This window comes from Hydractinia symbiolongicarpus, chromosome 11 (genome assembly GCF_029227915.1).
Source record: "Hydractinia symbiolongicarpus strain clone_291-10 chromosome 11, HSymV2.1, whole genome shotgun sequence".
Taxonomy (NCBI): Eukaryota; Metazoa; Cnidaria; class Hydrozoa; order Anthoathecata; family Hydractiniidae; genus Hydractinia; species Hydractinia symbiolongicarpus.
In genome coordinates, this window is record NC_079885.1 from 5,748,651 (window position 1) to 5,759,566 (window position 10,916).

Here is a 10,916-nt window from a genome sequence, read left to right on the forward strand (position 1 = left end):
ACGAAAATACTCAACATTGAACACTGGTCAAGAGGACGACTTTTTTTTTAAGCCAATTTACTCGTCAGTCAACGTAAATGGTGTTTGTATAGGTATTTTGCAATTTCGAAATAACCATGCCTCTGCTCCATGCTCCGAGAAATTTACTCTGTTGTTTAAAACAACAAAATTGCCGTCACAAAGCCGCAAGAAGCTTTCGACGCGCACACGCGTGGCGAAATGCACAAATCTAAATATACTTTAAGATCTAGGGAAAGAAAAACTACGTTTAGACAATGTCTTTAGGGAGTAGGTGCTACCAGCGTTTTGCGTGTCCAAAAGAATGCAAACTTTGGCTACCATTTTTATCTGACAATGCATTCGCACAAAGGCCATAAATCTGCACTTGTTTTTCATCATTAAATGTGATAGTGATACAAAGTTCCAACCTTTTTTCGATATAGCTTATCAAAAAGTTCGGAATAAGCGCAATCCAATTTTAAAGAAGCTAATATTAAGAATACACATCTAAAGAACAAATTTTTAGGTGCTTTTGGTGCATTCGGCTTTTTTTGAAGTTACGTCCAAATCTATAAGAAAAATTAAAATGATAGAGTTCTGAACAACGAGCATGGCTTATTGACTCCACTTGTATACGTTTAACGGGGCAACAGGCTAAGAAAATTTAATATACTACAAATATATCTCAGGGTGTGTTTTACTGTCAAATTCTATAACACGGCGAGGTAAAACGCAAATTACTATCTTCTGTGTTAGTCGTTCAGTACAGGCTAATTGTTAATATATTAAAACAACTCCACTCTTGCATGTGAAGATGCTATAATATACTGTATCATTTAAGATATTTGGATCAGTTTTTTTTTTGATAATGGAGTTCTTTTGACGTTTCCATTTTGTGAGCGACAGCATTTTCTGCATCTATTTGGTTTTCTCTTTTAATGTACACGTTGAAGTCCCGGATTTTTTGCTGATTAGCCAGCAAAATTATAAGAAAATTAGAAGAAAATATATTGTTCCTTTGAAACCCGTATGTGCGTGAGTTATATCGCGCGCTTTTGTTCGCCCCCCGTCGCCGAGGAGGAAACGGACAGAGAGGGATTCTTTTATATCTGCGTAATTGTTCGGTAAAATATCACATTTTAAAGGAAGGTTGCCGTATAAAAAAATGGCTGCCAGACAAAAATAAAGAGATCAAGTGAGCAAATCAAAGTCAAAGTTAAAATTGGTGATGGTTAACTAGTAGATTTCCTTATGTACAGTATTTTTAATGACAAAATTAAGGTTTCTACATGGTTATTAAATATAAAAAATAATCTCAACCCAAATGTGAGAATGAAATGCATTTAGCTAGATATACAAGTACCACTATTAAAATCTTAAAATTTAATGTACTGGATGGTAATTAAAAGCTGTTGTTACGTTAACTACATCCATTAATAGAAAGTAAAAATATCAGGCTATAAGTTTTACTTAAAGTCAACCAATACCTAGCTAGCTACCTAGATTCGCAAGTTTAGTGCATGCTAATATACATTTCACAAAATTTAAACAATGGTTCACTTAATTGAACATCAGAAGTTGATTGATGAGTTGAATACTCTGGAAAATTATTCACCCCAAGAAAGACTTAATCATGCTAAAACAAGAAGGCATGGACAACTAGAAGCATATTATGAAAGAGAAAACAATCCTGATTCATTTCCATACACCAAGGCAAGTCATAACAAAAATATACGGTTTGACAAAAATATTGAATTGATTGAGGCAGCTGCCAGAAATGATGCTGAAGAAGGTAAGTACTAGTGTTATTCGTACTACTATGTTCATTTCAACTGTGGATTTTCTATCAGTGTAGCTACAATGCCTCTAGTGATTATTTCAATAAATTGTTGTTTATCTTGTTGTAAAACCTATTTGCTGAGGTCTAAGGTATAGCATGTAACATGATAATTAAATGGCAGTTATAAGTAATATAATAAATGTGTTCAGACTTCGTGACAATAGATGTCCGTGTTTACTTCACTAAAATACAACTAAATACAAGAGAGCCTTGTCTCGCTAAGTCCAGTCATAACAAAAACGTAACTATACATGTATGCGATAGTTATCACCTTCGCATGAGCTTTCGGTAGTGTCAGAACTTTTGTTGTTATTGTTAACCTATTGTTAAACGCATGAGCTATTTTTGCATGTTGAAATCAATAGAGTTCATTTGTTGTTCGCGAAATTTAATTAGCTCATCTGAACTGCATGTGTCCTATTGTTGTATTTAATTGCTATAGTCGTCAAGAGATCAATGAACAAAAAAAAATTTAACAAAATTTAAGTTTCATTAGATCGCATTTTAAAGTTTAAGAATGAAAAACGGCTATAAAAAGCTTCGTTAGATCGTGTTTTAAGAGTTTAAGAACGAAAAACGGCGATATAAATGCTTTTAATGTGTTATGTTCGTTAATTTTTCTAAAAAAATATATTTTAATAGCCTTCGTGATCTTTAACACTTTTTAACAATAACATGCATGTTACATGTGACAACAAAAGGATTCATCAAATCTTATTGTTCTGACTTGCGCATGACGATAACAATAGAAAGCAATTCATGTATAAACAAAAGATATGTGAACGTTCTTTATGTGGACATGAGATTGTTACATGACGTCGTAAAAATCGCGTACATGTGAAGTTACATTCAAGCGGTACTGTATATACCTTGCTATTAGTGCATACACTGCCTACACAAGGGCGCTGACTTGCCAAAAACACCTGTTTATATAATGGAAATCTTGGGCAAGTTTTTGAATAAATATTGCGCTTTTTGTCTGATAACTCCTGAAGAACTCATTTGAATTATGCAAAACAGCACTTTCAATTTCAACGACTTAGTCATAAATAAATCAAAGTAAACAGATTTGTATGACTTTATTGACTATATATATATATATTAATATAGCAAATTGTATCAAATGAAGCTTTAAAAAATTCTTTTCCTGATACCATTGCAGCATATCTGCCATTATGTTTTTGTCAAAGTTATGTGTTGAAATTTTGGGATACAAGGATTGATACTCTGCCATTAATAAAAACTCATGTTGCTAGAAAAGACATGTTTGGCCCATCCAATTTTTATCGATGGACGAAATCATATTGACACAAACTCTATGTTTTTCTGAGCTGGTAAGCTCCTGTAGAAATGTAATATAAAACATTGGTGCTTTACTACAACAAATTTTTTTTATAATTTTCAAAATGGATGTGAGCTTTTTCTGGCAAAAATGTTTTTAAAATCATTGAACTCAATGAAAGTGCCCCCATAATTTTGCGCTGATCTCCATATACAAGGAGGCCAATAAATGTAAAGCCTGTGTAAAAGTAAGTTTGCGCAATTTTAGGGGTCCAAGTTTGTTTTTTTGGTTTTCTCTTCACAATTGAAATTAGTGTTTTCAATACCTTGACCAGAAAAAGAACATAAATTAGCCCTAAAATACCCACGCTTCTGATGTATGCTATGGTTGTATACATGTTTATGGCGTTTTTAGCTTATATATTAATAAATTTTCGATATAAAAAATTATATTTTGGGCTTACTGCTCAAAAATAACAGTGGCCATTTAAATTGATTGTTTTGTTTTTCAGTTGTTAGCTTTATGAATGTCAAATGGAGTCCAAATTTGCAAAATGAAGATGGTCTCAGTGCATTGCATCAGGTTAATAGCTTTGGTTTATTTGAAATAAGTCTCTGCGTTTTTTATGTTCTTTTTTTGTGTTTGTAAGAACTTATTTGAACATGTTGACAGGCTGTGATTGAAGATTGTGAAGATGTGGTTGATGTTCTTGTGAAGCATGGTGCTGACCTAAACATAAAAGATGCTGATCTGTGGACTCCACTCCATGCTGCAGTTGCTTGCGGTAATTATGAATTGGTCAAGTATTTGGTGGACAATGGAGCCAGTCTAGTTGAAATAAATACAGATGGTAACATGCCAATTGATCTCGTTGAAGATAACGAAGACGTAGAAATATTTCTTGATGAAGCTATGGCAAAAGCAGGCAAGTGCAGTATTTTACAGAACTGTTGTTTCAGTTTGAAATATTTCAAAAATTTGTTTAGTCATTTTCATATTACGGAAAAAACGAAATTTTTTAAATATCCAGTAGCATATGACAATGTGAACTGTTAAAGGTTTTAAAATCTTTTTTTTTATAAGGACTGTAATTTTAAGAACTTTTGACACCCTTTTTAATTTAGAGATGGTGTAAATTATTTGTCTATGAAGGTAGTAAAAATTTTAAAAACTAATTAAAAAGTCTTGATTAAGAATATTTTTGGAATGCGTTCATCTAATAGAAAATGATGTAGGTAATCCACAACTGCAGGGTTGGTCCATACATGTTGGACTTAAATTTAACTCTTAAAAACATACATCACACTTTATACAATTATTACGCTCTTCAACATGTTCAATAATATACATGCAGGTCATCAGCACCAGATTGTGAATTTGAAAAAAACTGCCAAGCATTTACCTTTTTGAATTATCCAGATTCTACTTGGGACAAATGTTACATCCACAAAAGTTTTCTTGTTCAGTTATTACATAGTTTAATCATTTCATATTTCTAATAACAGGTACAATTTTACTCACAATTGGGATAATCTGATACAATAGGTCTAAAACTTGTGTAATTGCAAGAAATGAAAAAGGAAGTTTGTTTTAACCACTCAAAAATTCAGCTTTTCAAAGGAGATGTTCTTTCCTCCTAAAGAATGCACAAATTCAAAAAAATATGTGTAATTTGTTTATTGACTATTTACACATACGTAATTACTAAGATTGACGTCAATAATTAAATTTAGTGAAACCATTACAGTGAACTTTTAATTTTCAGGCCAAATAACTGACGTCATCTCCTGTGTGGGTAACTAAGGACCACCTGGGACCACTTTCCTAAAGCTGAGTTAACCCATCTGTTCCAGAACAGTTGGTTAATGACGTTATCAAAATACCTTTAAAACCCCTATAAAGTGGCTGTTTTTGTTTAATTTGTTAACTTTATTGTCACTACGTCTTGAATATGAATATCATATCATAGAGTGATGTCAATATCATTTTTAAAAGCTACAAGTCATCTGGTCACTAGGGACCACCTGGGACAAAAATAGAACCAAATTTCTAAAAAAAAGCTTTGAGTAGAACAAATTCTACGAGAATCTATATTATCAGATTAGTGCTAATTCTTACCTTTCTTTCCAATTTTCTATTGTACTTTGTAGTATGTTCAGCACATCTACATTAATTAAATGTGCAATTGCTGGTCGTTCCTGTTAAACATGTGCTTATAACAAACAAATTTAATTCTATGGTTTTGATTTCTTCTCACTTTGATGCAATATATGAAATATACTTACTTATTGGTAAGACATTCTAACATAAAAGTAAAATTCAGAGATATTTTTTTTGCACAAACTTAATGCAAGAAAGTTATTGTATGTTTTTACGCAGAACTTCTGTACAACTTGCTATATATGTGTAAAATAAATTTTGAAACACATACACAGTGTTCATAATTTTTTTCTTTTTATAGGTTACACTGAGGAAGATTTAGAGAACATAAGAAATGAAATTCCTAATCAGATGTTGGAAGATTTGAAAGACAGTGTTCAGAACAAAAGAGATTTAAATATTGTTGGGGAACATGGTGAAACTGCTGTATGTATTTTTTTAAAAATATCTGAAATTTAATTTGTGATTAATAATGAGCAACAACAGAAAAACTTGTTCTGAAATTGTTTTGACAACCACGTCTTAGTTACTCTCAGAATGGCAGAGGAAAACTTTAAATTTGATATTTGCTGATGTTCCTGTTTGTTTACGTGTCTGGAAATGCTCCTGAACTTTTTTTTAACTGTTGGTCACCCCGATGCAGGACATGACATAACAATGAACAGACTTTCAATTATAGTTGGCCTCATTCTGCCTAAATTTTAATCCGGTCCCTGGTTATGCAGAAATACGCTTTTTACCGCACATATGTGTTTAGGCATGAAGTGAATTATGTGGGCAAATGACTGCTTTCTTATGTCTGTAAAAGCCTTCCCACTTTATGGATAATACGAAAAAGCAAAATGTGAAGTCACAGAACGATGTAGTAAGGCTTTGCAATCTTTATCGTTGACTTTAACAAAATCTTAGCTACACTAATTATTATATATTGTTAAAAAATACAGCGATTTTTATGGGTTTATCAAGGCATACAATCCACCTCACACCTGGCTAAAATCTTATGAACTGGCCTGGAACTGTATTGCATCAATTAAGTACTCTTACTGTATTTGAGCAAGCATCCAGTCTGAAAAATAATTACTTTTGACATAAAATAAAAAAATCACTGTATTATATAGAAGTTTTTATAACAGACGCAAGTTTTAAAACATTAAGAAGTGAGTTGCCTTTAACTAAAAAAGACGTTTAATAAAAAATGTTGGGAAACATATTTGAACTGTCTTATTTTAAAATTTGACAACAATTGATAACAATCCAAAGTTTTTGAATTCTTTAAAAGACAGTTATTATTAGCTTAATTTTACAAAAAAAAAGTTTAATGATAGGGTTTAACCACTATAGACGGGTTGCACAATTTGACCAACAACTATGACTAGGAAACAAAACTTTTATCTTGTATTTTTTATGGGTAGATGAATTTGAAAAACCTTTCTCCTATAGATGCACATTGCAGCAGCAAATGGATACGAGGAGGTTGTGAATTATTTACTTGACCATGGTGCCAGAATCGACGTTATTGATCATGACTGCTGGCAACCTATACATGCAGCTGCTTGCTGGGGTCAGGTATATAACGAGACATGTTTTATAATGTACTCCAACTACTTAAACTGTGTTTTCAAAGTGAAAAAAAGGAGAATATATTCTTAAGGTCTCTACATTATGATCACATTTCAATGTTATATGGCATATATGGGTAAAAATAAATGTTTTAATTGGCATATTGTTGTTTACCTGGTCAAATGAAAGCAAGCTAAACCTTTGTAATCTGATTCATATCTATGACAAAGTGTGTAATGATGTATACCGTTTTGTTTGTTTTGATTAATTCATTTAAAATCTTTCAGGAAATTTTTTTATTCCATACAGCTTTTTGAACAGGGGGATTTTGGTTTTGCTACGCATGTGCCAAGATTTTCCTAAAAAAGCCTTAACAGAGTAACTTTATTAGAAAAAGCTTTGTGAAATAAATGAATTTCCTGATGTGTTTTGTTTTCATTTTATAAATGTATGTTTTATTTGTTAGGACAAAATCATTGAGATATTAGTAAATCATGGTGCGGATCTGGATGCTGTTACAAAAGATGGGGAAACTCCTATCGGTAAAATAAATTTTATTCTGTGTGTACACATTCTTTTAGTGAGCAACACAAGACACAAAAATTGATACTCAGTAGTATGTTTCTTCTTGTGAACGATCATGTTTTTGCCATCCAACCACCTATTTTATGTTTCTAGTAGTTTTACGGAGCAGAATTCTAAAAGACTGCTCTAGAGATTTGAACCTATAGAATAAAACAACTAAAAATGACACATTAAATGTAGTACACATTAGAGAAGGGTTGAAATAGTGCAATGCAGTCAGTTATTGAGTGAATGTAAACTTAATCAGACATCAATGTTTTTGCTCCAACTGTTTTGTTAATGTTTGTTTGTACTTTGTTACTATAAGACTGTTCTTGAACAAATTTGTCTCCCACTCTGGATTTTTTGGCAATGTTTGGTTGTGTTCTTTTAAGTTTGAATACAGAAACACATTCTTAGTTGTTTTTTCAGGCCACTAGGAACAGTTTTTGACAAATGATAACATAGGACAAGACTATTGTGTTGACAACTAGATTTCTAAAGTTAGGCAACTTTATTAAATTAAATTGAAGTTTGTTGACAAATAGGGCAAAAATTTGTGTTGCATTATTATTTTTTTATTTGCAAGTTTTCGTTTTGTCTTTTAGACTTGACAGAAGATGAAGAACTCCAGGGTATGATTATTGAGTTGAAGGAATCTGGACATAAAACCAAAGAGCTAAAGAGAAGCCAAAGTAACAGCTCCAGGACGTGAGTTATTTTTTATTTTTTTTATCAGTAAATGAATTATTCCAAGTTTTCCTGCTTTCCAAGCTTTTTCGATTAATCGTCTTAAACTATTTCTACAATTTTTTTGTCATATACGCCACCTATAAATGATTGCGTGTACACTATTCCATTGCAGAAAAATTATTAAAATTATTTGTCTGCCTCTTATCTGTAGGATTTGTGTATTATCATTTGTGACAATGTAAAATTTTTTGTTCACAGGTTATCAGTGCGGCGTTCAAGCATAGTAGAAAAACACAAAATATCTCTAAATGATGCGAAACAAGAAGGAATATTTAGACAGAATCCAGAATTTTTACATGTTGTAATAAAAACGGTATGCCTCAGATATTTTTTATAAATTGTTCTTTAATTAATGACTGATTGATGATCATTGTTTATCATTGTTTTTGTGAGATGACTATAAGGATACAATAGACAACTTCATCAGAAATAATGTCAAAATGTCAGTAGTTTTAGGATTAAATTGTCAATCAGAATTATTTTCATTTTTGTAAGCATTATCTTATATTTTGATCTGTGTTTAATTTTTTAATTAATTCTACAATGATTATACTGTTCTAATGTTATATAAATCATTAAAAAAAATTCATTTGAAAAAAATTTGTGGTTACAATAAAATAATCCTTTTTATAAAGAGTACCTACTTGACCCCTTTGGACGAACGCCCTGGTAAAATTTTACTAAAATTTTATGTTTTTCAAGCTTTTGTAGTATATAGTGTAATATTAAAAGTTTTCAGACTTTATTCAACACTAGTCAAAAAGTGGGCAATGAAATGCCAGATGCACAGAAATTAAATGTAGTTGGGAATGATAAGAGCTATGTTCATTCCAACATTGAAATTAAGTACGAAAAGCTACCAATATCTTTCAGGATGATGATGTTGATGACGAAGAAGGGAAGCAAAATGTTTCATCTTCAGCTTTAAAAACATTTTCTGGACATACTGAACCACCTACTCCTGAAGAGAAAAATCAAACCAAAGTAGAGATATCTCCACATTCAAAAAGCACAAATTCAGATCAAGCAGTTTCTTACAGAAAAATTGAGGAAAAAATTACAATAGAATCTGATCGGTCAGCTGCTTCATCAAAAAACACATCACCACAAGTAAATCGTAAGGAAAACTCTACTTTAAAAAAACTTTCACAAGTTCAAATAATCTTGTAATTTACATTGTGTTTATAAAATTTCATATATCTTTTGCATGTTGTACCTTATCTCCTTTTTTGTTTTAAGGATCTCCTCCATTGGCAGAAGTTGATGACAATGATACTGAACATAAAAACAATGGCTTAGAAACAAATACTAATAATATTGACGTAGAAAAAGGTGAAGTCCACACAAGTCATAACACAGCTGCAAAAAACCACAAAACTTTGAACGAATCCACAGATATGAGTGTTAAGAAAAAGTGTTGTGTCATCTTGTAATCACAATGATGGAAATATCTTTATAAAGAAGAGCAGCGTGGTTTACTTGAAGCGAACTAACTGAAGATTCATAGTTTTATTTTTAACAACATACTTTTGAACACACATTCTCGAAACAGAAGATATTGTAAAGAGTTCAGATAAACATTTTGATGTTCCATTTTTCTGGATTTTACGTTCGTTTTTGACAGGTCATCTATCAATTTAGGTGAAAGCTATCAAGTTTTTATCATTTTCCTATTTTACATTTCAACAATCAACACGCAAATGCCTAATTGGAATTTGTGACTAAACAAAACGAGTGCAAAAAGAAAAAGAAAAAAAGATTTTTGACAGCTTACTTCAAGTTTTTAAAATTCTTTCTAAATATCAATGATAAAGCAGCTTAAATGTATATTATGTATAATTTTTTTTATGACAAAAGCTTGTAGGTAGAAATATTGCAAAAACATTGAAAAACACAAACACATTCGTGATAACGTTAGAACAGGTTGTTTTAATTAAAGTAAGTATAAACAAGAAATAGATGAAATACTTTGTGAGTTTTTATATCTTGTTTATAAAACCTTTTGTGGAAAGGCATTCTTTGAATCAAAGGAGATAAATTCAACAATTCTTTTGGTTTTAATGTGTATTAGGTGTTCGAAAAAAGATATAATTTTTGTTTTTGTTATGTATGTGTGTAGTGTCAGTTTCAGATTATGTAGAGCTTATTGTCCTAACTATGATGGAAATAAAAAATTGGTGGTATTTGCTGTTTTTTGTGAGTCCAAAACTCAAAAGTGAAAGAAGTGGCCCTTCTCTTACAAGCAGGATAACATTTTCTGAATTACTACCAACAGATAAATAAAACCACATTTTGTTTAGCTTTGAAATGCGTTTTTTAATAACCAACACCAGAATTTAAATTTTTTCCTGCACCATTACATGTGGCTCTCAGAGACTCCAAGGTTTGGTTTTTCAGTAAAATCAGCAACCAACGCCAATGTTTATTTTTATCGTGAGTTTTTCTTAGGTATTTTCAGGGATAGAAGTTTTTATATTGTTTTAAATGGTTTTTTGGAAGATTGTAATTTATACTTTATTTACTTGGTTGTCGTCGTCAAAATGTGTTTAGAATATTTTTTATTTTGTGAACATACATTGTTCTGTGTCAATGTGTATAAAATGAAATCTTTTACTGTGAGTAAGAGTTGTCTAATCCAAATATGATTTAATTTTAACATGTTTTCTTTTGTAATGTACCAATGCAAGGTTTTGCTAGAATCGGAGCTGTTATACACCGTTGAAACTTTCTGCAAAAGAGAAAAAATTATGAAATTCT

General features: G+C 31.2%; 1 protein-coding gene across 1 annotated transcript; it reads left to right on the forward strand.

Moving 5' to 3' along the window:
- The first annotated feature begins 1,130 nt into the window (after positions 1-1,130).
- Positions 1,131-10,815, forward strand: LOC130614806 (protein phosphatase 1 regulatory subunit 16A-like). Its single transcript, XM_057436264.1, has 10 exons — positions 1,131-1,792; positions 3,634-3,704; positions 3,795-4,047; positions 5,584-5,708; positions 6,723-6,848; positions 7,309-7,384; positions 8,015-8,117; positions 8,358-8,472; positions 9,033-9,276; positions 9,399-10,815. Exons 1-10 carry the CDS (start codon positions 1,552-1,554, stop codon positions 9,590-9,592), a joined length of 1,548 nt encoding a protein of 515 aa, XP_057292247.1. The 5' UTR covers positions 1,131-1,551; the 3' UTR covers positions 9,593-10,815.
- The last annotated feature ends 101 nt before the right edge of the window (positions 10,816-10,916 follow it).

What these genes read in the sequence shown, in the direction of transcription:
- LOC130614806 (XM_057436264.1), top strand. Translation starts at nt 1,552, where the DNA reads ATGGTTCACTTAATTGAACATCAGAAGTTGATTGATGAGTTGAATACT. An exon ending in CAGCTGCTTGCTGGGGTCAG is followed by an intron (nt 6,849 to 7,308) that starts GTATATAACGAG and finishes TTTATTTGTTAG; the next exon opens with GACAAAATCATTGAGATATT. An exon ending in AGATGGGGAAACTCCTATCG is followed by an intron (nt 7,385 to 8,014) that starts GTAAAATAAATT and finishes TTTGTCTTTTAG; the next exon opens with ACTTGACAGAAGATGAAGAA.